The 21,325-nt window shown below is 30.3% G+C and overlaps 1 protein-coding gene across 1 annotated transcript in view; it reads right to left on the bottom strand.

The window, feature by feature from the left end:
* Positions 1-7,567, bottom strand: part of per (period) — a 56,257-nt gene extending 48,690 nt beyond the window's left edge. Inside the window, exons 1-2 of the mRNA XM_067270416.1 lie at positions 7,449-7,567; positions 4,362-4,450 (exon numbers count right to left, since the gene is read on the bottom strand). Of these exons, the coding sequence (XP_067126517.1) occupies positions 4,362-4,450; positions 7,449-7,533 (174 nt within the window). The 5' untranslated portion in view covers positions 7,534-7,567. The remainder of the gene's footprint in view (positions 1-4,361; positions 4,451-7,448) is intronic.
* Positions 7,568-21,325: the final 13,758 nt, after the last annotated feature.

Here is a 21,325-nt window from a genome sequence, read left to right as displayed (position 1 = left end):
CGTTAATCAGCCTTTGTCAGTTAAACGAATTCCAAAAACCATTTGACTTTTCTCCCGCTCCTGGTAAAATTCTCGTTACGTTTAGTAACCAGGGACCAACCACTCGGGAAGCGTGATTGAGGGAGAACGACCGATCAAAATGGACGAAAGAAAGAACGGAGATTGATATAATCTCCGACCAATCCAGGACACCTGGCACTCGATTAACGGGGATATTATAGATTACCACCTATGGAATTTTGGGTGTTTGGGTATATACCCCTACTTTTGGACCGGAGACGAAAAATAAAAAAGTTATCATACTTTTTTCCGGCGGTCGCGCGATGATCGGGAGTCGCGTCGCTCTCTCCGCTAAGTCGGCCTCGCTATCGCGATCGGGAGTCGCGTCGTTTGCTGTTAAAATGCATTTTATGCCATTATCTCGTCATCTTTATTGATAATATTGATAAACGCTACCTGCTGTTTTTTCTTTTGTTCAAGAACTACCGTGAATCAATAACTAGTGACGTTTAGCACATGGCGGCCTGCCGGCGGCTCCCCTCCGGGAGGTCAGTCGAGAGCACGAACAGTCGGAACGGCCGCCATGAGTCGCGTCGCTCTCTCCGCTCTCGTATCGCGTGTTTAACCCTCCGGGAGATGATCGTAGTCTGACGTCATGGTTTGCAGACTTTATCGCAAGATGGCAGTACTAGCAATTACGTTGCCGTCTGCATGAGAGCATTAAAAAAGTATGATAACTTTTTTTATTTTTCGTCTCCGGTCCAAAAGTAGGGTATCGTTGAACTCGTCTCGGTCCCCTGAGTTCAAATATATACCCAAACACCCGAAATTCCATAGGTGGTAATCTATAGTACACCCGATTTAACGTTCCGAATAGGCCAAAACGCCGTGTGTCAACGCGCAAAAAAAAAAAAAAAAAAAAAAAAAACAATTTCTCGTCTATTGTGCCAACCTGTAACCCGTGCCACTTCGGACTTAGACCGTGTCCCCGACGCCAACAGAGGAAGTCTCCCCGTGCCCTACAGACTTGTCAACGCCACTGTCCCGGGGCCACGTTCGATCGACCATCGAAAAACCACATCGACGCCCAGGATGTCCGAACGACTGATTGTCCTAAAGGAAATATTTCGTACATAGTATATGTTTATTTTATGTTTCTTTTTTGTCGGTTTTTGTCAGATATGTCTCTTCCGCCACCACGCACGTACGAATGGACCCTAGGCCATCACTGACGCGCAATTAACTGATTGCTCCTGGAAGTCGGCATCTTACAGAAACACAGCTTTCCTATCATCAAATGTCACGGCACGCCACTGGTGTTTACTTTGACGCAAAGCGATACCTGATAATGGATATACAAGTCGATGATATCCTTTTAACATGTAAAGCAAATAACAGTTACAAATGTTACTAATGTTTATATGAATATAAAGAGGAAATTTGAAGTTAAAGACTTTAGAAAGGCAAAAAATATTCTGTCAATAAAAGCTGAACGTAAGGAAAAGGACTATTGAACTATTTTAACATCTAATTGACGAGATGTTGGAATGTTATGTGATGATAGATGCAAAGCCTGCATCAATACCAATGGAACCAGGAATCAAATTTAAACTTCATACAAAAGATAACGAAGTAAATGATGTGTCATATAGACAAGTGGTAAGATCAATGTTTTATCTAGCATGCACAACCACACCCGATATCGTATACCTTAGCAAGGGAGGGCATAAGCTGGAGCAGCAGGAAACAACGTAGTGTTGTTCTTTTGAGAACAGAAGCAGAGTTCATTAGTATGATGCAATCAGTAACGAAACGATGACATCATCTATGCTTATGTCTAAATATACTGTATTTTAAATTGTCATTATGTTGCGACCTAACATGACGACGTAACGAGAAAGGTTTGAAATTTGAGTTTTTAGACCCAGTAGTTTTTTCTCTATGAGCGTCTGCAGTGCAGGATGAAGAAAAGAAAATATAGCTTTTTTGGCGAATTTTGCACTTTTCAATTGCTTATATTTCGGCAACCGCTTTATAGAAAATCTTGAAATTTTGCACACTACCGAAGAAAACAAGTATCTTTCGAACGAGATATTCGGAATTACTTTAGACGTTTGAACGCGGAGAAATCGACCTGCAAAAATCGACAACTCTGATTCCTGTATAGTCACTTTTACTTTTTTACTTAGCGGGGACTCACTGCCATTTCCATGTTTACAAAATTTCAAGGTGAAAAAATCAATTTTTAATTTATTTACTAAATTACATCTAGAGGAAGAATAGTATTGCTATATACTGTTCCTTTAAATTACTGCTATATACTGCATTCTTTAAATCAAACACCATCGGGTGTTTGATTTAAAGAATGCTAATTTCTGGTGATGTTTTTAAAACTATAAATAATAAATTTAACTAAAATAATTTGTAATAACTATTTTTATAACAATAAAATTTATTCAGTCCACATTTTTTATGGATCTACAGCGAGTTAATTATATCAAGTTTAAGTAACTCATACCAATTTACAAAAAAAAACGTGAATCTATTCAGAAATTCTCATTTCCATTCATTTTAATGTGATAAAAATCACCAAAGATAAAGAAAATGTATTTAAATTTACATATAAGTAAATTTAATGCGTACTATTTAAGAATTTCCAAATATTTTACATTATTAATACAGTAAAATATCGATTTAACGAACTAATTCGGGTGAGGAAGTGTCAGTTATATAATGAAGTAGGTTTCCCGAATGCGCACGTTAAAAAAAAAAAAAAAAAAAATTGACAAATTAGTTTATCTGTTTTTACTTATGTAGATACGTTAGTGTAATTAAAATTAAGTATGTACGAAAATTTAATTTCATAGAAAAGTTTTCTGCATATGTTTATTGCTTATGTGCTCACCATAGTTTCGAGACTGTAATATACGACCTACATTGAAATAAATAAACAAACAAACATTTTTTGGAAAAATACACTAATTATATTTAACTAAACAAATAAATAATATTCTTAAGAGTGGCGATTCTTGGATTTGAAAAAAATCTGTTAATTTAATTACATGTAAAAAGCATTTTAAAATTAACAAGGCGTTAATTTTCACGTATGATATACGGACAGGAAATTTTGTCTGTTAAATCTGAAGTCCTTTAAATCGAGGTTTTACTGTAATGATGCTTAGCTCTTTAATATTGATATTTTACTAATGAAATGAATCTGATTAGATCCTTTATTATAAAGATTGTTAATAATAAAAAATTTTATAACAATCTGTAATAAGTACAAATAGTAAAGACTATTTAGAATTCCTTGTTTATGAATTCTTATTATATAACATTTCTTATGCATATTTTGTTTAAACATACAAGTAATTGAAAATAAGCCATCATAATATTAAATGGAACAAAATAAAATAGCTAAACCCGAAAAAATTTAATTTTTAATTATTCTTGAATTCTTAAATAGTATATAACCACGGTGGCCAAACTGTGGCTCTCGAGCCACACGCGGCTCTTTTCTAGTATACTTGCGGCTCACCGCAAGATACTTAAATTTATACCAAATTTGTTTTTATTTTAATTTCGCTTTTATTATTTTTTATGTATGATTCCTGGATAATATAAAATAAATAATATATTGTTTGAAATAAAAAAAAGTCAAAATATGGCAGCGTTATACATTATTTATTAAAAATAAATGTAATATTTATTAAATAACATAATACGTAAAAACATTAATAGAAAAAATAATTATAATTATGGTCATTTAAAAAATGCAGCGTGTCGACTGTTACCATTATTTGGATCAACGTACGAAGTTGAATCTTTATATTCTAATATGAAATGTATTAAATCGAAATTTCGTCCGCGGCTTACCAATTCCCATTTAAATGAATTGCTCGGAAGTGCCTTTGCAAATTACGCACCAAATTATCCAAAATTAGTTTCCAATTTACAAATTCAACCTTCAACTAGTAAAGACTAAATATTACATGATTTCGTTTTGTATTTTGCTTTTACGTTAGTCGCTCGATTTATTGTTATTATTTTTAATAGTGGCGCAATCTTTTAAAGCTTTATGTATCAATGTGATTTTTTTTATTGTCACGCAAGTAAATTAATAAATGTGATTTTTTCAAAATTGTGTTAGTACTGTTTATTTTACTATATAAGAACTGACCAAATTTGTCTTTAGCTGTGGAAAAATATGTATATACATATATGCGGCTCTTCAACGAATTCTGTTTTCGGTATATGGCTGAAGTTCTAAAAAGTCTGGCCACCGCTGGTATATTACGTCTATAATTTATGTAAATAAGGATTTATATAATCGTTAATTGCAACAAATATATAATACTCACTTCACTTTTTAACCATTGCTCTTTTAAATATTTTAAAGAGAGAGACTTGAAATATTTCGAATTATTCTCTTGAATGTTACTTTGTGTATCTAAGTAAAGAAAAAATGCATTTTAGTTACGAAAAGACATTTACAATTTAAAATTTATTATTTTAAAAAAAATAAAATAACTTTAATATTTAAATGAAAATCAACAGATTCAAAAGTTTACCATTTCTGAAAGACTATACATAGGCCTATATATAACATCACAGGGTGGCCCAAAAAAGTCAGTTAACCGCGAAGAAAGAAATTCGTAAAAGTGTACTAGGACAGTGTCGTATCCAGGTATTTTTTTTTTTAACTCTTTCCGCCCTGTGGGCACTAAGAGGGCCTATTTTAGTAGGCCCATTATGGGTTCGGCCAGGCCCACAATGGGGCGACCGGGTGGTGAGGGACGGGGCCCGACATATCCGAACGGACCACCCCCCGAAAAATTCCTGGGGATTATTCGACCCGCTCCGATTCGATCCCGGGTCCCCCAGAGCGGTAGGCTGCCACCTTTACCGCTCGGCCATCCGGCCGTCCGTATCCAGGTATTATCGTAAGGAAAGCATCGAGATGTGTTTGTGCATAAAATTACTTTTGAATATAAATCTTGCGAGACTTGTGTTATATAAAGCATGCTTGATTTATTTAACTATTACCAGTAAAAAAATTACATGAATAAATAATCATTAAGTAATTGTCGTAGATTTCTTATGTATATATTTAAATCTTTTGATTAAGGAAGACATATGATCTCTTCTCCTGAATACACTTCAGGATAAGAGATTATATATCCTCCTTAATCAAAAATTTCGTATTAAAGCCAACGAGTTGCTAAAACCGTTCGCACCTGACTTATGGGTTGGCACATAGAATTTTCCGGATTTTCTTCATACGTCTAACACCTAAACAGAGGCCAGTTTCCCACAGAAAATCCTCCTGGAAGGTACCCCCGCTGGCAGATTGCCCATATGTTGCGTCGCTTTATCAAACCAAAATAAAAGCAGGGACAAATAAGGCCGGGACGGGATCTACGTCTGTCCTGAGATTATCTTCATTCTTTCTTTACTTTTTTCCAACAACAATTGTATAAAAGAAAAACATTGTAGTAAATTTAATAATCCTTATACTAAAGTATTTAGAAACCACACGCGATGAGATGGCCCTTTTAATTCTTAAAATTGTGTAAATGTACCATTAGGAAAACAACATAATTGTTTCTGTATGTTTTTATTTACACTGACGCCTCGTATTTCCAATTCAATTCATTCCAGGAGGCGGTCCGAACTCCGAATCGTTTGAAGTCCGAATCAATTTTTTCCATTAAAAATAATGGAAAGTAAATTAATCCATTTCCAGATCCTAAACAATACCCGTTTCGATAAATTTAAAACAGTAAATACACATACTGTAATTTAAGGTAAAATAACACAATTAAATGCCCTAATAATAAATTAAAACACGAAAAAATTAAATAAAATACGTAAGTACTGCATAATAAAATGAATATTGTAGGCCTATTAATTCGTCGCACATCGTCGACTTCGGCATCTTATACATGGCCGCCTGATTCATCACATGTACCGCTTTCATGCTTCGCGATAAGTTTCTTCTTCATCTCAATAGTCGATATTACAAACTTTCTCTTAGACTTCGTTGCTTCCACACACTTCTCACATGACATGGTTAATAAATACTGTAAAAGGTTGTTTCTGTATATTGCGTTATACAGAAAGTTTGCGCGTATTTTTAACAGCTACCATCACACATAGATATGTGATTAATTATAATAGTAGTGAATTTAACACATTATTGCTAATGTGAGATTGTAGTCTTTGTTTAAAGTTTATTTTAAACTTTAACTTCACGTTTTGTTTGAGTAAAATCAAGTTGAAATGTCTTCAAATAAAAAGCATATCCGAAATATTGTGTTTATGAGTTTCGTAAAAGACATAACGCGATAAAAACAGTAAAAGAAAAAAATTCTTTTAAACATATTGTAAAGTGTACAGATAGTAAAGACTAATACAAATAAAAATATTGACGTTTTCCTTGTCGTCGAAACTTTTTACTCGATTTGCACAGCTTTAGACGGAGAAGTAGCCTATAAAGAAAGGTCGACACCGCCAATGTGAATTATTTTTCCTGTGACGATGAAAAAGGACGATAAGGAAGACGTCAATATTTTTATTTGTGTTAGTTTTTGCTGTTTATACTTTTTACAATACGTTTAAAAGTATATTTTGTCCTAAATTTCTTTTTAAAAATTTATAAAAAAAAAAAAAAAATGTAATGTGTATGGGGAAGATGCTCATAAACTTCAAACGTGTCAAATGTGGTTTAAAAAGTTCCGTTAAAAAATACAAAACGTATGGAACGACCAAAATCTATTGACGAAAGAAAACCGAGGAAAGAAATTGTTAAAAATCGACGAATAACACATATGCAACCAAACACACCAAAAATAATTCACTGAAAACATATGAACGTAATGCGAGAGCGAGAGACGATTTGGGTGCACTTACGCATATTTTCACTACGCGTGCAGTTCGAAATTTGAAGCATCGTTCGAACTCCGAAGCGAATTTTTCTCGAATTTAAAGTTCGAAGTACGAGGTACCACTGTGCTCTCACGAAATTATTAAATACAGTATTAGTAGAAAGAAATCTGTCTAAAGAGTGAATCAATTAGTTGATTATACAACTGTTAATAGACCACCCAACTACACCTTAAGTTGCTGAGATAATTTATTTAAACGTAACTAACGTTTTCAGCCTATTGAGTAGGCAAAAAACGTTAGTTTACGTTTAAATAAATTATCTCAGAAACTTAAGGTATAGTTGGATGGTCTATTAATTATTTTCTGAGTGAGTTTTGTTAATTATACAACTGTTAATTGAATATAAAGGGCCCTGTATTAAAAGATCATTTTATTAATAATACGTGTTTAAAATTCGCTAGTTGTATTGTAATAACCAATGATTATTTTTGTACATATAACTTAAATTATAATTATTATTACAAATAAAAAAACAAATTATTTTGGTAATTATTGCTTACCTTGAATATTATGAATGCAAGAAAGGATGGGGTTCAGACCCTTCAAAGATATATCGTTGTTATGCGATTCTAAAACTGTAGTCATGTTTGTTGAAAGTGGTTCCACATAATTTTTATTCTAACTTTTATAAAATAGTGCTATTAAATAAGAAAAAAATTATTTAGAATTTCTGTTTGATGTACAGTACAGTACAGTACTTTGAATAGATTATATCATGATTTTGTCACGAACACAAGACATTCAATTGAAATTCTTACTATTTGCAATAGAATATATTAGGAAATAAGAATCAATGAAGTTACATAATATCAATATTTTAAAAATATATACATAAAATCTATGAAATAATTAATTTTAACGATAAAATCATTAATCGGGCTGCAATTTGAAAAAAATTGTAGACCTATAAAATAATTACTAAATTTGAATTGCATAAATTTATTTATCATACAAATATTACATAAATTTATATTGTTTACCAAATTAAAATAATTTTAAGTTAGTTAATAACTTTTAATTATTATTTTAAACATAATTTCTAAAAGTTTTATTAGAATTAATTTAAATATTTTGTAAGTTTCCTTAAAGATAAAATCTTAAAAATTGTTCATTTAAAAAACTTTGCTCCTTAAATTTGCTATTAATGAGATTTATAAATGTTTAATTATTAAAACATTTATTTTTTTATGTCATTATTTAATAAATTCATATCAATTTGCAGATTTTGAGCATTTCGAGAATTATTTTATGCTATTTTCATTCAATTTTCTTTTAAATCACCTGAAATAATATTTCTCAGCTAAACATGTTTTAAATCTTGATATAAAGATAATTATGATAAAAAAATCCAAAATATATTCATATAATAATTTGTTAATTATTTCGGTTATTAAATGGCTAAAGAAACGAGTATTGAAAAACTAAACTTCTACAGAATATCTTTTCTCACTTTTCTTGATTTTCTATAAACCTTTCTTGACAGCTTTACAGTTTTCTCTATACCCACGGTGGCCAGACTGTGGCTCTTGAGCCACATGCGGCTCTTTTCTAGTATACTTGTGGCTCACTGAAAGATACTTAAATTTATACCAAATTTGTTTTTTTTTTTTTTTTAATTTTGTTTTTATTATTTTTTATGTATGATTCCTGGATAATATAAAATAAATAATATATTGTTTGAAATAAAAAAGTCAAAATATGGTAGCGTTATACATTATTTATTAAAAATAAATGTAATATTTATTAAATAACATAATACGTAAAAACATTAATAGAAAAAATAATTATAATTATGGTCATTTAAAAAATGCAGCATGTCGACTGTTATCATTATTTGGGTCAACGTATGAAGTTGAATCTTTATATTCTAATATGAAATTTATTAAATTGAAATTTCGTTCGCAGCTTACCAATTCCCATTTAAATGAATTGCTCAGAAGTGCCGTTACAAATTACACACCAAATTATCCAAACTCAGTTTCCAATTTACAAATTCATCCTTCAACTAGTAAAGACTAAATATTAAATGATTTCGTTTTGTATTTTTTTTTTTTTTTTTTTTTTTTGCATTAGTCAGTCGATTTATTGTTGTTATTTTTAATAGTAGTGCAATCTTTTAAAGCTTTATGTATCAATGTGATTTTTTTTTATTGTCATGCAAGTTAATTAATAAATGTGATTTTTTCAAAATTGTGTTAGTACTGTTTATTTTACTATATAAAAACTGACCAAATTTGTCTTTAGCTGTGGAAAAATATGTATATATGTATATGTGGCTCTTCAATGAATTCTGTTTTCAATATATGGCTCAAGTTCTAAAAAGTCTGGCCACCCCTGCTCTATACCAATGTTTCTTAACCTGGGGTGCATGCAGCCCAGGGGGTGCGAGACCTCTGAAAGAGACATTTTCTAGGAAATAAAATTGTGTTCATCTTTTTCGTTGAGAATCGATTTTTTTTTAACATAAAGCTCTTAATTAAAATTTAATAATATCACATTTCAATATATAATTATGTATTTTTTGTGTTGTAAATATTTACACCTAGGTGTTGGCTATTATATCTATTGTAAATATCTACACTTAAGTCTTTTTATATTAACAAATGACCGCGGATATATTTTTTTAGTCGCTTAAATTATACTCAGGTTAAAATATCCGTGAAAATTTTGGATAACAATCACTCATTATCAGCTTGTTCCTGTTGTGGGCTTTTCGAATCCATGATGTTAGGAAGAAAAGTTATCTTAGTGCCCTCAGAATGGAAAGAGTTAAATAAATAAATGAAATACTGTAAATGAAATATTTCTGACAGTATTCATATCCTTTCATTTTTTTCCTCTTCAGTTTTCTTGATAGCTACACAGATACTCAGTGCATGTTTTCATAGTTCCGCAGTTTTTCTTAACATTTTATGATTCTCGAAGATTATAAAACGACCAGAAAGGCTAGGAGAATTAAATCTAAAGAAATCGACAATAAAAGAAATAATTTAGAAATCACATAATAGAAAAAAAAAGGATTTCAGATTCATTTCTTTCAATCAATTTCTTCTCACATTATATAAAACTTGTAAAATTTTTTTCTAGTTTAAAAGTGATTCTTATATAAAATCTTTCATCTGGATACAATATTATATATGTGTTTTAATTCTATACAGTATTATTCTTATTGTATAGTATGTATTTCTAATCATTTCGGAATTTATAATATGTAATTTCGAATTAGATCTTAACGATTTCTCTCAATTTAAGCTAACACACGTAATAAATACTTTTTATATACTAAATTCTAGAGGTAATTTCCATGATAAATATTTATATTGATGTGGAACTGTTCCGTATTCACTGAATAATTACATTTTGAGCAATTTTATTACAAATATGCATATATTTCATTCATTTGTTACTCAAATTTATATCCAGTGACAAAAACCCCAATGACAAGTGAGCTTAAGTATAATTTTATATTCGTGATTCAATACTCGCATTTCAAATCATACTGATGCATGTTCATGACTCAATGAAGCTAAGGATGAAGATAAACTTCATTATACAACTGAAAAAATTTCTTGTAAATTTCAATTGAATTTTTGAGCTTCTTAATTTGAAAACATGAAAATTAAGTTATATATATTTTAATTAATTCACTAAAAAAAATTTTTTCAAACATCAATCATAACCCATCACGAAATAATTTTGCAGTTTTTCCTGCTATATTTTAATTACAATAAAAACTTTTATATAATTTTTATATAAAAAAAATTACCATAAAATTTACCTTAATATACATTTAAATGCCTTTAAATGTATCTGAGAAGTTTACTTTTTATAAATTTCATTTAATAATTAAAACATCATCATTTAAATTAAAATAATAATAATAATAAAGAATTTACACAATAAACTTTAACGAAAAGTGCACGAAAAATTCAAAAAATAAATAAATTTTCTTGAACTGTCAGAATTATTGGTTTAGAAAATTAAAAGTAATAATGAATTCTCTAATAAAGTTACTTTAAAAGTTAAATAATGAATAAAATGCAATTTTAAAGAAATGAACGATTAAGATTACAAATAAAAAATAAAATACACAAATTAATTAACAATAAATTTAATAAACAAGTGTTTTAATAATTTAATAAAAAAATATAATTTTTAAATTGCTTATTTTAATTTTTAATATTATCAATAATTTATTTTTATTTGGAAGGAATTAATATTTACTAAAAATTATGAATTTTTAAGTCAAACTTACAAAAATGTAGAAAATTCGATTTTACTTAAAGTTTATTATAAAAATTAAATTTTTTATACGTGAAATTCTATGCTTTACGAAGTTAAAAGTATGTACAATTAATAATTTCGTATTAAAACTATGCTCTTGTGCAAATTTTAAATTAAGTTAGCATTCAATAGATAAAGCAAAGTGATAATAAAGAACATTGATAAGCACTCAGCAACATATTTTGTTGCAAGCATTTTTAGAATATACAAACAAACGAATATACTCTCTATTTACCTACTTATAAAAAGAATAAATACTAAATTGGTACACAACAAAAATTCCATTCTTCCTTAAATAAATGCTAAAAAATTCATTAGCAAAACTTACATTTTTGCAATCAAACATTATTGAAATAAATCTCAAAATATACATTACAAAAATAAAGAAACAATTCAATTTTCGATAAATTTAAAGCATAAAAAATATCTTAAATAATAATTTAAAAATTAAATTAAAAAACTATAAATTACAAATAATTTGCATTTACTTTTATTTTCTTTAAATTTACTAAATAATTTCTAAATTGTTATTAGAGATCAGAATAGACGAAACCACTCACCAACAGAAAGCAACTAATCTCCTCAAGCGCTGTGCAATGGAAGGTTTCACGCACCGTGACACGTGAGTAGCTCTGTATCCGGTTGCCATGACGATTCTGCAGAACATCACGCTTCATCAACCAAAACACTTTTTAACGATTACTTCATACTACTTAGCGGAATCTCAATAAATTCGAGGCACATACACGAGCATATTAAAGCACGTTCCTTTCACAAAGTTACGATTTTTTTTTCTGCAATTAAAATTCGAATTAAAAAAATAATAATTTATACAAAAAATAAAGAAAACTAAATTAAAAATTTTATTTGGAAGAGAAAAAAAATATTTTAAAAAATTATCTACCTATAAGTGAGAAATTAAAGAAGATTAGAACTTATCTTCCTTGTATAAGAAAGAAGGTCATGTTTATGACTGGGCACGTTTCTGGTGCTGTTCACGTTGCTGTGCATGTGCCTTTCAATATATAGGCCTACCCATGGCTAATCCACTTAGTTGCGTCAGCAATGACACTCGCTAGTATTATGTTGGGATGAAGTAATAACAGGGGGGAGCCTTTGCTTTTTTTCTTGAGCAGTGACAATAAGTATTATTATTATTATTATTATTATTATTATTGTGATCGAACATAAGAAATTTCGTTTCTCTCCATTTAACAAAAGTGACTTGTATATAGTACATGCTGTGAATGTATACGGGGACTGAATCCTAGAATTTTTAATACTCCTAAACTTAAAATTTTTATTTTAAAGAAATTTTCTTACAGAAGATACTTCTTTTATAAAGATAATTTTGCTAAAAGTGCCAATTAATTTTATTAGATTTTGAGCATATTTCTGATGCTGAATTTCATAATTTCGTTGTGGATCTCTTTATTTTTCTATATTATTTAAAATGATTGTAATGTTAAAACAAAAATAAACTTTAATTTTTTAAAATGACCTTGGAAAATTGGTTACAGTCTACTGACCTTGAAGAGGATCACGTTGCTGTTTTCGTTTAAGATAAATCTCAATCAATAAATGTATTGAAAACTTTTTTATAACAGGCATTAATTAAGTAGCTATTATTATTATTATTATTATTATTATTATTATTTATACAGAATCTAAAAATATTTAGCTGCTAAACGGAAGAAGAATTTTTCACGTAATTATCCTTTATTTTTTTTCCTTCATAAAGGATCAGAATTCATCATTTATTCTTTATTAAGCATTTCTCAATTACAGCGACCTTCTACGTTGCTGTAATTATTTGTATATTTTTTATAGCATGCTTTTTTTCTTCCATTTCTTCATTTCAGGTATTGAATAGCCTGCAATGACGTCACAACACCGGTACTTTTAACGTCAACAAGTTATATCACTCCAGTTACGGAAGTCATCACTCGTCTTTAACATAGCAACAATTTTAAATCATTCGAACAATGCATTTACGTATCATTTGTAAAATCCTTTGAAATAACAATTATATGCGCATCAAGAGTAAGAGTAAAAAACAGATAAAGAAAAATATATTTTATTTAAAAAGTAATAAATATACTTCTTATAGGATGCAAATAATAAATATCTGGTGCAGCTCTTTAAGCTACAGTATGTATTTCTAATTAATACATTTTAATATGTTGACAATTTGAGATTTTTCTGTTTATTGATCTTGTTATATTTTCAAATAAAATCAACTTTAAAATATTAACTTTAAAGGTATCTTTATTATATTATTAAGGATTAAATCTAAAATTACAAAATAAGAATAATTATATATATTAATTCTTAAAAAGAATACTTTCGAATGTACTTACATAATGTAGATTATTTTGTATTTGCATTTTATTGGTCAATAAAATGATAAATTATACCTTAAAGAAAAGAAATAATTTAGCGTTTTAGTTCAATTTGTAGAAAATTTAATATTTTCTTTATTTTTATTCCGAAGGAGGATTATATTAATAATAATAACATCGCATAATTGTAATATATAATTTATATTTTCTTCATTTTTTCATAATTTATTTAATGTACGTACGAATTTATATAACTGATATTTAAATTACAATAAAAAAAAATATTAACGGAGAAATAAGTTATTCATGTTTAAGAGGAGAGGAAAATAAATTTCATTCACAATGTTACATAAATTTATATAAAATTGTGAAAATTCTTTTTTTCCCTCTCATATCTGTAACAACACAGGCGGTTCTGTTCCTTGAGCACTGGGAGTTCGGTCGTGGGTTCGCGCCTCGCCAGGATGGGCTGGCCACGTGGAGTTTTCCGGGTTTTCTCCATGTCTGTAACGCTTGAATAGGGGCCAGTTACCCTTAAAAAGACCTCCCGGGAGGCATCTCCCTAGGCAGATCGCTCAAATGTTGCATTGCCATAAATTAACAAACAAACTGTAACAACCCGTAATTTTTATAAGAGCCTACACAGGCACCGAGTTCTTGCAAAATTTCAAATAATTAATTATTCGTTGCTGGAAAATCCCAATTTGACGTCCGGATGGCCAACACGGTAAAGATATATGTCTTTCTGGATATCACAGGTTGAATAGGTTAGAAATTTTCGTGCATGGGCTGATCCGGACACGTCGGCCTACATCACTTATGTTTTTTTTTTTTTTTTTTTTTTAATTCTCTCCATCCTGTAGGCACTGAAATGGCCTTTTTAAGCAAGTGCACTATGAGTTTGACTATGCCCACAATGATGCGTTAGAGGGAAGGGACGAGGCCCGACATATCGGGACGGAACGCCCATAGAACTCCTAGTGTTTATCGACCCGTCCGGATTCGATCCAGGGTCCTCCAGATTGCCTGCCACCTTACCCGGCCGTCACATCACTTCTATTTTAAATGTAGCTAATCTATAATTGATATGCAAAGAGGTTGTCATAGTGCTCGCAAGAAAGAAAAAATAAAATTTTAAAATTTATCTTCCAAATTATTTCTGTATATAGAATATTTCATGCAATAGATAGAGAAATTTTATATTATTTATCTACATATAAAAATGTTTGAATATTAAGTTCAAAAGGAACATAAATCCGACCTCATGACGATCATAAGTTCTATAGTGGTCCTCTTTCCCTATTTTAAAAATGTTAAACTCTATGTCCTACAGGCACTAATCGGACCTGCAAAACGGCCCGGAAGGTCAAGCGATCAAAATGACAGCCTACCGCACTTGGAATCCTGGATCGAATCCGAACAAATCCCCAGGAATTTTTCGGGGGTGTTCCTTCCGGATATGTTGGGCCCCGTCCCTCACCATCCGGCCGCCCCATTGTGGGCCTGGCCGAACCCATAATGGGCTTGCTAAAAGAGGCCCACAGGGTGGAAAGAGTTTTAAAAAAATCGAGCCTGCTGAGTAAAATGTTTTTAAAAAATGCTATATGATAAGATCTTGATTATCATCTATTGATAAAGTTTTATTGATGCACAGAAAGTTTTTGAACATTTGAACAAGTAAACAATGATAAAGGCAGAAATACTTCATAAATGCAAGAGTAGAATATTCGTTTTCTTCATATTTTTTGGAGAGACCAGTTTGAAGCAAAATGCTAATGGTGTTTTCAATGATCCGGGCCCTTATGACGAATATCCATATTTGAAAAATGCGTACCGTATGAAATTTTGAAATCTTGATGTCAAGAACTGAAAATAGACGAACAATTGTACACACAAAAATCTCGCTGTCAAAGTTGAGATTTATCAGCAGTTTTGGCGAAATATCTCTTTAATGTGTTGGCCGTAGCACCTGAATATTTGTGTCAATGTATTTTTTTAAATGCATTTCGTAGAGACCAGATTTGGTTTTTTCGCTTTTGTCTCAGACCAGTGAATGTCCATTCCTTGTGAATATCGAAAATTCGTAAAATATTTGTATAGTAGATCTGAATAATTCAAATAGCTCAGACCAGCTAAGCTCAGACCAGCTAAACTCAGAACAGCTAAGCGTTGGAGGAAGTAAAAGTGTGAATCTGCTACTCTGTGTGGTTTGAGTCCGGATTGGCTCAGATTTTCGCAGATGGGTTTAGATCAAATATTCCCTCTTAGTTGTCCCAAAGTATGAAAAAAAAAGAGCAACAATCATAAAATACTTTCAAACGTACACGACATGGCGGTATTATTTGTTGATTATGATGTCGTTGACATCGTTTTCAATTTGAATAATTCTTCTATTCTTCACTATTAACAAGTCCTCATTATTTGAATAGTGAAGAATTGTTAATAGTATAGAAAGTTACAAAATTTGTTTTCTTGAGATCAGAGTAAGGTGAAGAATATTTTAAGTTTATTTTATATAAGCTAGATATTTTATGTGTTTCTATATGATTGTATGTTTTGTACCTGTTAGAAGGAGCTGATAAAAGCAATCTGGTATGAATATATATATATTGATAATAATAGAAGGAATTTATTTATATAGTATACGTATAATATTATAGTTTTATCGCCTTATCATCGAATATAAATTAGATTAAAATTCATAAAGAATTCGTTATTGTTATATTTTTGTAGTTTTCAGAAATGGGAGATATTTAAAATATTCAACTTGAGCCTGATTTTTGACAATTATTTTCAAAATTAATTTAAACTGAATCAATTAATGAAAAAATCCCAAAAAACTATTTTGAAAACATTAAAGATAAACACTTATCTGATTTATAGATGGTCATCACATAAAAATGATATCAAGATATGAATTCGTGCAATTCTAGATTCCTTCTATTGTCTTCTTCAGTTTATACCTTTCTCAGTTTATATGGAATTACTGTTTTTGATGAGTTTCCCCCGTTGTATCCGATGAGTGGCCATAGCTTTCCTCAACCACCTTACCTTCATGTCCACTTCACTTTGCTACTCTGTGGAATTCTGGTTTGAGTCCGAGTCGGCTCAGAGATATTCGCGAATGGTTTAAATCAAATATTTCCTCTTAGTCGCCTTCATCCTTAATCTTCTATTTCGTTTTCCTCCGATCTCCATAGTCGTGACTCGTATTCCAAGGTACCTTTTATCCTTTTCACTAGCCCACTAGTGGCTGAATGTATAAAAGCATTGAACACTGGCCGCATGAAGTTTTCCGGGTTTTCTTCATATGTGTAACACCTAAATAGAGACCAATTTTCCCATAGAAAGCCTTCCCTTGGCAGATCGTGCACGTGTTGTGTTTAGGGTTGCCACCTATCCGGGTTTGACCCGGAGACTCCGGGATTCAGTGAGTTATCTCCGGGCTCCGGGTTAATTAATATTTCTTCGGGTTGTGCAAGTTAAAATGAATATGTACAAAATTATATGCAAACCATCGCGTATATTTCTTCCCCCGTGTACCGAATTACTGGTGTGGTGGTCGTTGGCTTAAACACATAACGTCTATAACTGGCGTAGGCACAGTGCTGCTGCGTGCTATGTAGTTGTACTTTCTCTTGTGACTGTTCTGTCAAGAAATGTCTATTGAGAGTGACATGACATAGCATACATAGGGGACAGTTTGATAATCAGTGTTCGTGTTGGTTGATGATTAATGGTAAGTTATAGTATATAGTTACTTCTATCGTCCGACGCTCTAGTCAGTCTGGAGCAGGTTAAATAGCGTTACATAACAAACGGTTCTGTTGGACCCTCAAAAAAGAAATATATTTTTTTTTTATTTTCGGATTATTTTAAGTCTCCAAATTTTTTCAAAAATTTTTACTCGCGCGAAAAAATTTTATCGCGATTTTAATCAACCTTTAATGACGCGCGATTAATTGTTAACGCTTAATTGTTTTTTATGGGATTTTTTTAATCAAATTTCATTCATCGTTCTAAAGTTCTAGTGCACGGATTTTACTTCGGTAAAGTTATTTAAAGCTACTTTCTGATGTCAAAAACGACATCCAATATTTTTAAAATCTTTTTAATTAATAGATTTTATTATATATACGTTTAAGTCGGGGAGATCGGGAGTCGCAATAAAAAGTGTAATTTTGAAAAATATTTAGAAATATACGGCCAGCTAGTATTCACCCTACTTTAGACCCTTCACCTCCTGAGACTCTATAGAAACGTCCCCGGGGGTTTTTTTTTTCTTAAATCATCGTCTCCGGGCGAGACTAAGTTATGAGGTGGCAACCCTAGTTGCGTTGCCCTATCTCACTAAACCAAACAAAATCTTTCTCACTACGTGTCCTTCCATCATAGTCTTGGAGATGCTTTCGATTGTAAACTTTTTAAAAATTAAATAAATCCTATAAAAATTTTTAAAATATAATTCATTTTAAATTTTGATAAATATCTTGAAAATACACAATTTAATGTCGTATTGCAATTAGGCCTACTCTGGTTTGCGGACCACTTTAAAATAGATGTTTTACAATATTTTAAAATTTTGTTGTACCTTTTAGCAATAAATATTCATTTGAATCATGCTTTTATAACTTGAAAAGTTCATATTCTATCAATATAAAACTTTAGACAATAAATCTTAAAATTGGATGACGTTTTCGTAAAAGCAGTTTTATAATTAAAATGTAACAACTTATATTTCAACGTAAAACTTCATTTTAAAATATAATTGTAAGGTATACTGGAAAAATCTCACGAATCTTGATTTCCTGATACAACGTTGCTACTAATTAATTTTATGATCTACAAAAAGAATAACTGTTTAATGTATAAATTCAAATAGATTTGTTTTTATTAGTGTTCTATTAGTAGTTTTTTTTTATAAAAGAATAACTACCTTAAAGTTACCTTAAAATTTATATTATAAAATAGTTTTTATAATATAAATTGTAAGTTGGCAACAAAACTAGGCGCCAAGATAGGTTGGTGTAGTTAGCATAGCATAGGACATTTATTACAAACACTTGAGCATATTGTAAGCTAATAAATGTTTTAATTGAACAAATTTATGCTGCTTAATGGCACTTTTTTTAATTTATAAAAATCGCGATAAAAATACAAATTATTTAAGTGGTAACCAGAAAAGAAAACGTGCCGAAAACAAAAAAGATTTAGAAAGTCGTCAAAAAGATAGTCTTTTAAAATATTTTAAAACTGATAATGAAGAAAACGATCTGGCTATAGCTAGCACTAGTGTACAAAATAATAAAGGGTTACAAATTACATACAAAGAATTACCTTCATTATTAATGAAGATGGAGCTATAAATGATGAAGAAGGTCAAGAAGATTTTTTTCTTAGCGCAAACGAGAAAACTAAAGAATTATCAACCATATTGGAAGACGATCCTGGAACAAGGCCATCACAACCCTCTGAGAAAATCAGATTATTATTAATTAAGAAAAACATTGTTCGAGTAACAAATTAAGATTTTCCCATAGATGAACTAATTAGAAAATTTAATGTATCTAATTATACAAAAATACACTTAAACAGAGAAAAAAATTGCAGAAACTGGCTTCTCTATTCAAAACTAAAATATAAGGTATTTTGTTTTTACTGCTATTTATGTCCTAACCAATTGTCAACATCATCTTTTGCATTAGTAAATTTTTAAAAATCTAAAATGGAAGCAAATAATATTTGTGAAAAAACTAATATTTCAAACAAGTTAAAAACCCTAAGAATAAGAAAACGTAAACGTTTATTTGATTATGAAGGAGAAAGAGCAGATGAATGTGTAAATGATCCAGAAAGAAACTTCTATAGAAATTATTTCTTAGCAATAATAGATCAAGCCATATCTTCATTACAAGAAAGATTTGAACAAATTGAAAATCATATAAATATTTTCGGTTTTCTTTACAATATTCCACTGTACGAACAATGGAAGACGACCAACTTAAAAAGTTTTGCACGGATTTAGAATTAAAATTAAGGCATGATAATCGTGATCTAAATGGAGCCGGTTTATACGAAGAAATTAAATTTTTCGTTCGATCTGTACTAATGGTGAAAATGCAACAACAGTACAGGGCTTGAATATGCTGAGAAATATGCACGAGTCTTTTCAAAATCTGGCCATTTAGGATTATTATTATCAATTCCGATTTCAACAGCATCGGCAGAACGAAGTTTTTCTAAATTAAAACTAATTAAAAATTAATTACGGCAACAATGTCACAGGAACGATTAACAAATCTGACACTTTTATCTACTGAGCACGAAATATGTGAAAAATTAAATGCGATGATTTAATGAAAGGTTTTGCTGAAATAAAAGCCCGCAAAATTAATATTACATAAAATAGTGCGAAAGGTTCATTTAAAAAAATAACCGTATATTTCCGCAGATAAGACTAGGTATAAATTTTCGTCAAAGTTTTATAGTTTTAGCATATATCTGTCCTATAAGACGACCCCCAAACTATCAATGGCCTATGAATTTAGTTTAGATCAGCGATCATCATCTGGATAATAATACTGTATAGCGTATACGGAATTATGTGTATTCGTAATTTTTCGAATGAACAAATTTTATTTTCTGCCTTGCTATTGTTGCAAACGTTCGCACTGATTCGGGTATTCGGGTAATGACCTTGACTATTCACAAAACGTCGTATGGCCTATTCTATTTTGTGGACATGCCCTACTCTCTATTAGTAAATAATTACGGTTTGTCCGTTTTTTTATAATGGTTTTAATTTATATAAATTTTTCAATTTAATTTTTTTGTATCTGCCCTATAAGACGGCCCCAGATTTTGGGGGCCTTTTTTTATGATACAACTATCGTCTTATCTGCGGAAATATATGGTAAGATAAAAATAAATAAAAACAAACGTACAATCTTAAAAAAATATTCTTTTTACACTTTTTGTTTTATAATTTCCGCAATTTTGTTTAAATAAATTTTTGAACAGTTAATGTTAATTATTTTACTTATTAGATTTTTTTTACTAATACTTTAGTTTATTTTTAGAAAGGGCCCCGCAATTTCAGATTTGCCCCGGGCCCCGCAAAAGGTAGGAGTGGCGCTGCCTGCTAGTATGTATTGATAATACCCGTATATTTTCTCTTAGTATCAACAGGGTGGAAAGAGTAAAAAAAAAAAACATCCATATATCATTCGTCAAATAAATTTAAACTACTGTTACACGTGAACTCTAGCCGATAGAGCTGGATAGAAAAGGAAAAATAAAAATACTAGCCATTCGTCATAATCTTGTTCCCTTTGTTGTGTACAGTATTTACGTCTTAATTTATTATTATTCGTCCAAACTTGCTCCTTGCACTATCAAATAGTGTAAATCTATTTTTAATAGATTAAATTATTATTAATAATAATCACCCATAACAAGCTTTGAAAAAATGGGAAAATTGAAAAAGTCGAAGATGTTCATCATGGGCGCCCGTACATTGGGGCACTTCACATGCCTGTCTTTTCGTCAGCGTTGTCCATTACCTAATCCCCAAGGAAACACCAAATTCCATTATCATTAAACAACAGAAAATTTATGATTTCTAGACTATTCTGCGAATATAAAATAAAGTAATGAACGATATTTGTCCATTGACCCATGCAACTTTATCGTATGTTGACCAAAACTTGGCCTTGATAACAATGAACATTTTTTGTTTTAAATGCCAAGTT

Source organism: Centruroides vittatus, unplaced genomic scaffold, assembly GCF_030686945.1.
Source record: "Centruroides vittatus isolate TY-2023 unplaced genomic scaffold, ASM3068694v2 contig_371, whole genome shotgun sequence".
NCBI classification, from domain to species: Eukaryota; Metazoa; Arthropoda; class Arachnida; order Scorpiones; family Buthidae; genus Centruroides; species Centruroides vittatus.
The sequence above is the reverse complement of the archived record's forward strand: the minus strand, read 5'-3'. Positions and strand labels throughout refer to the sequence as shown.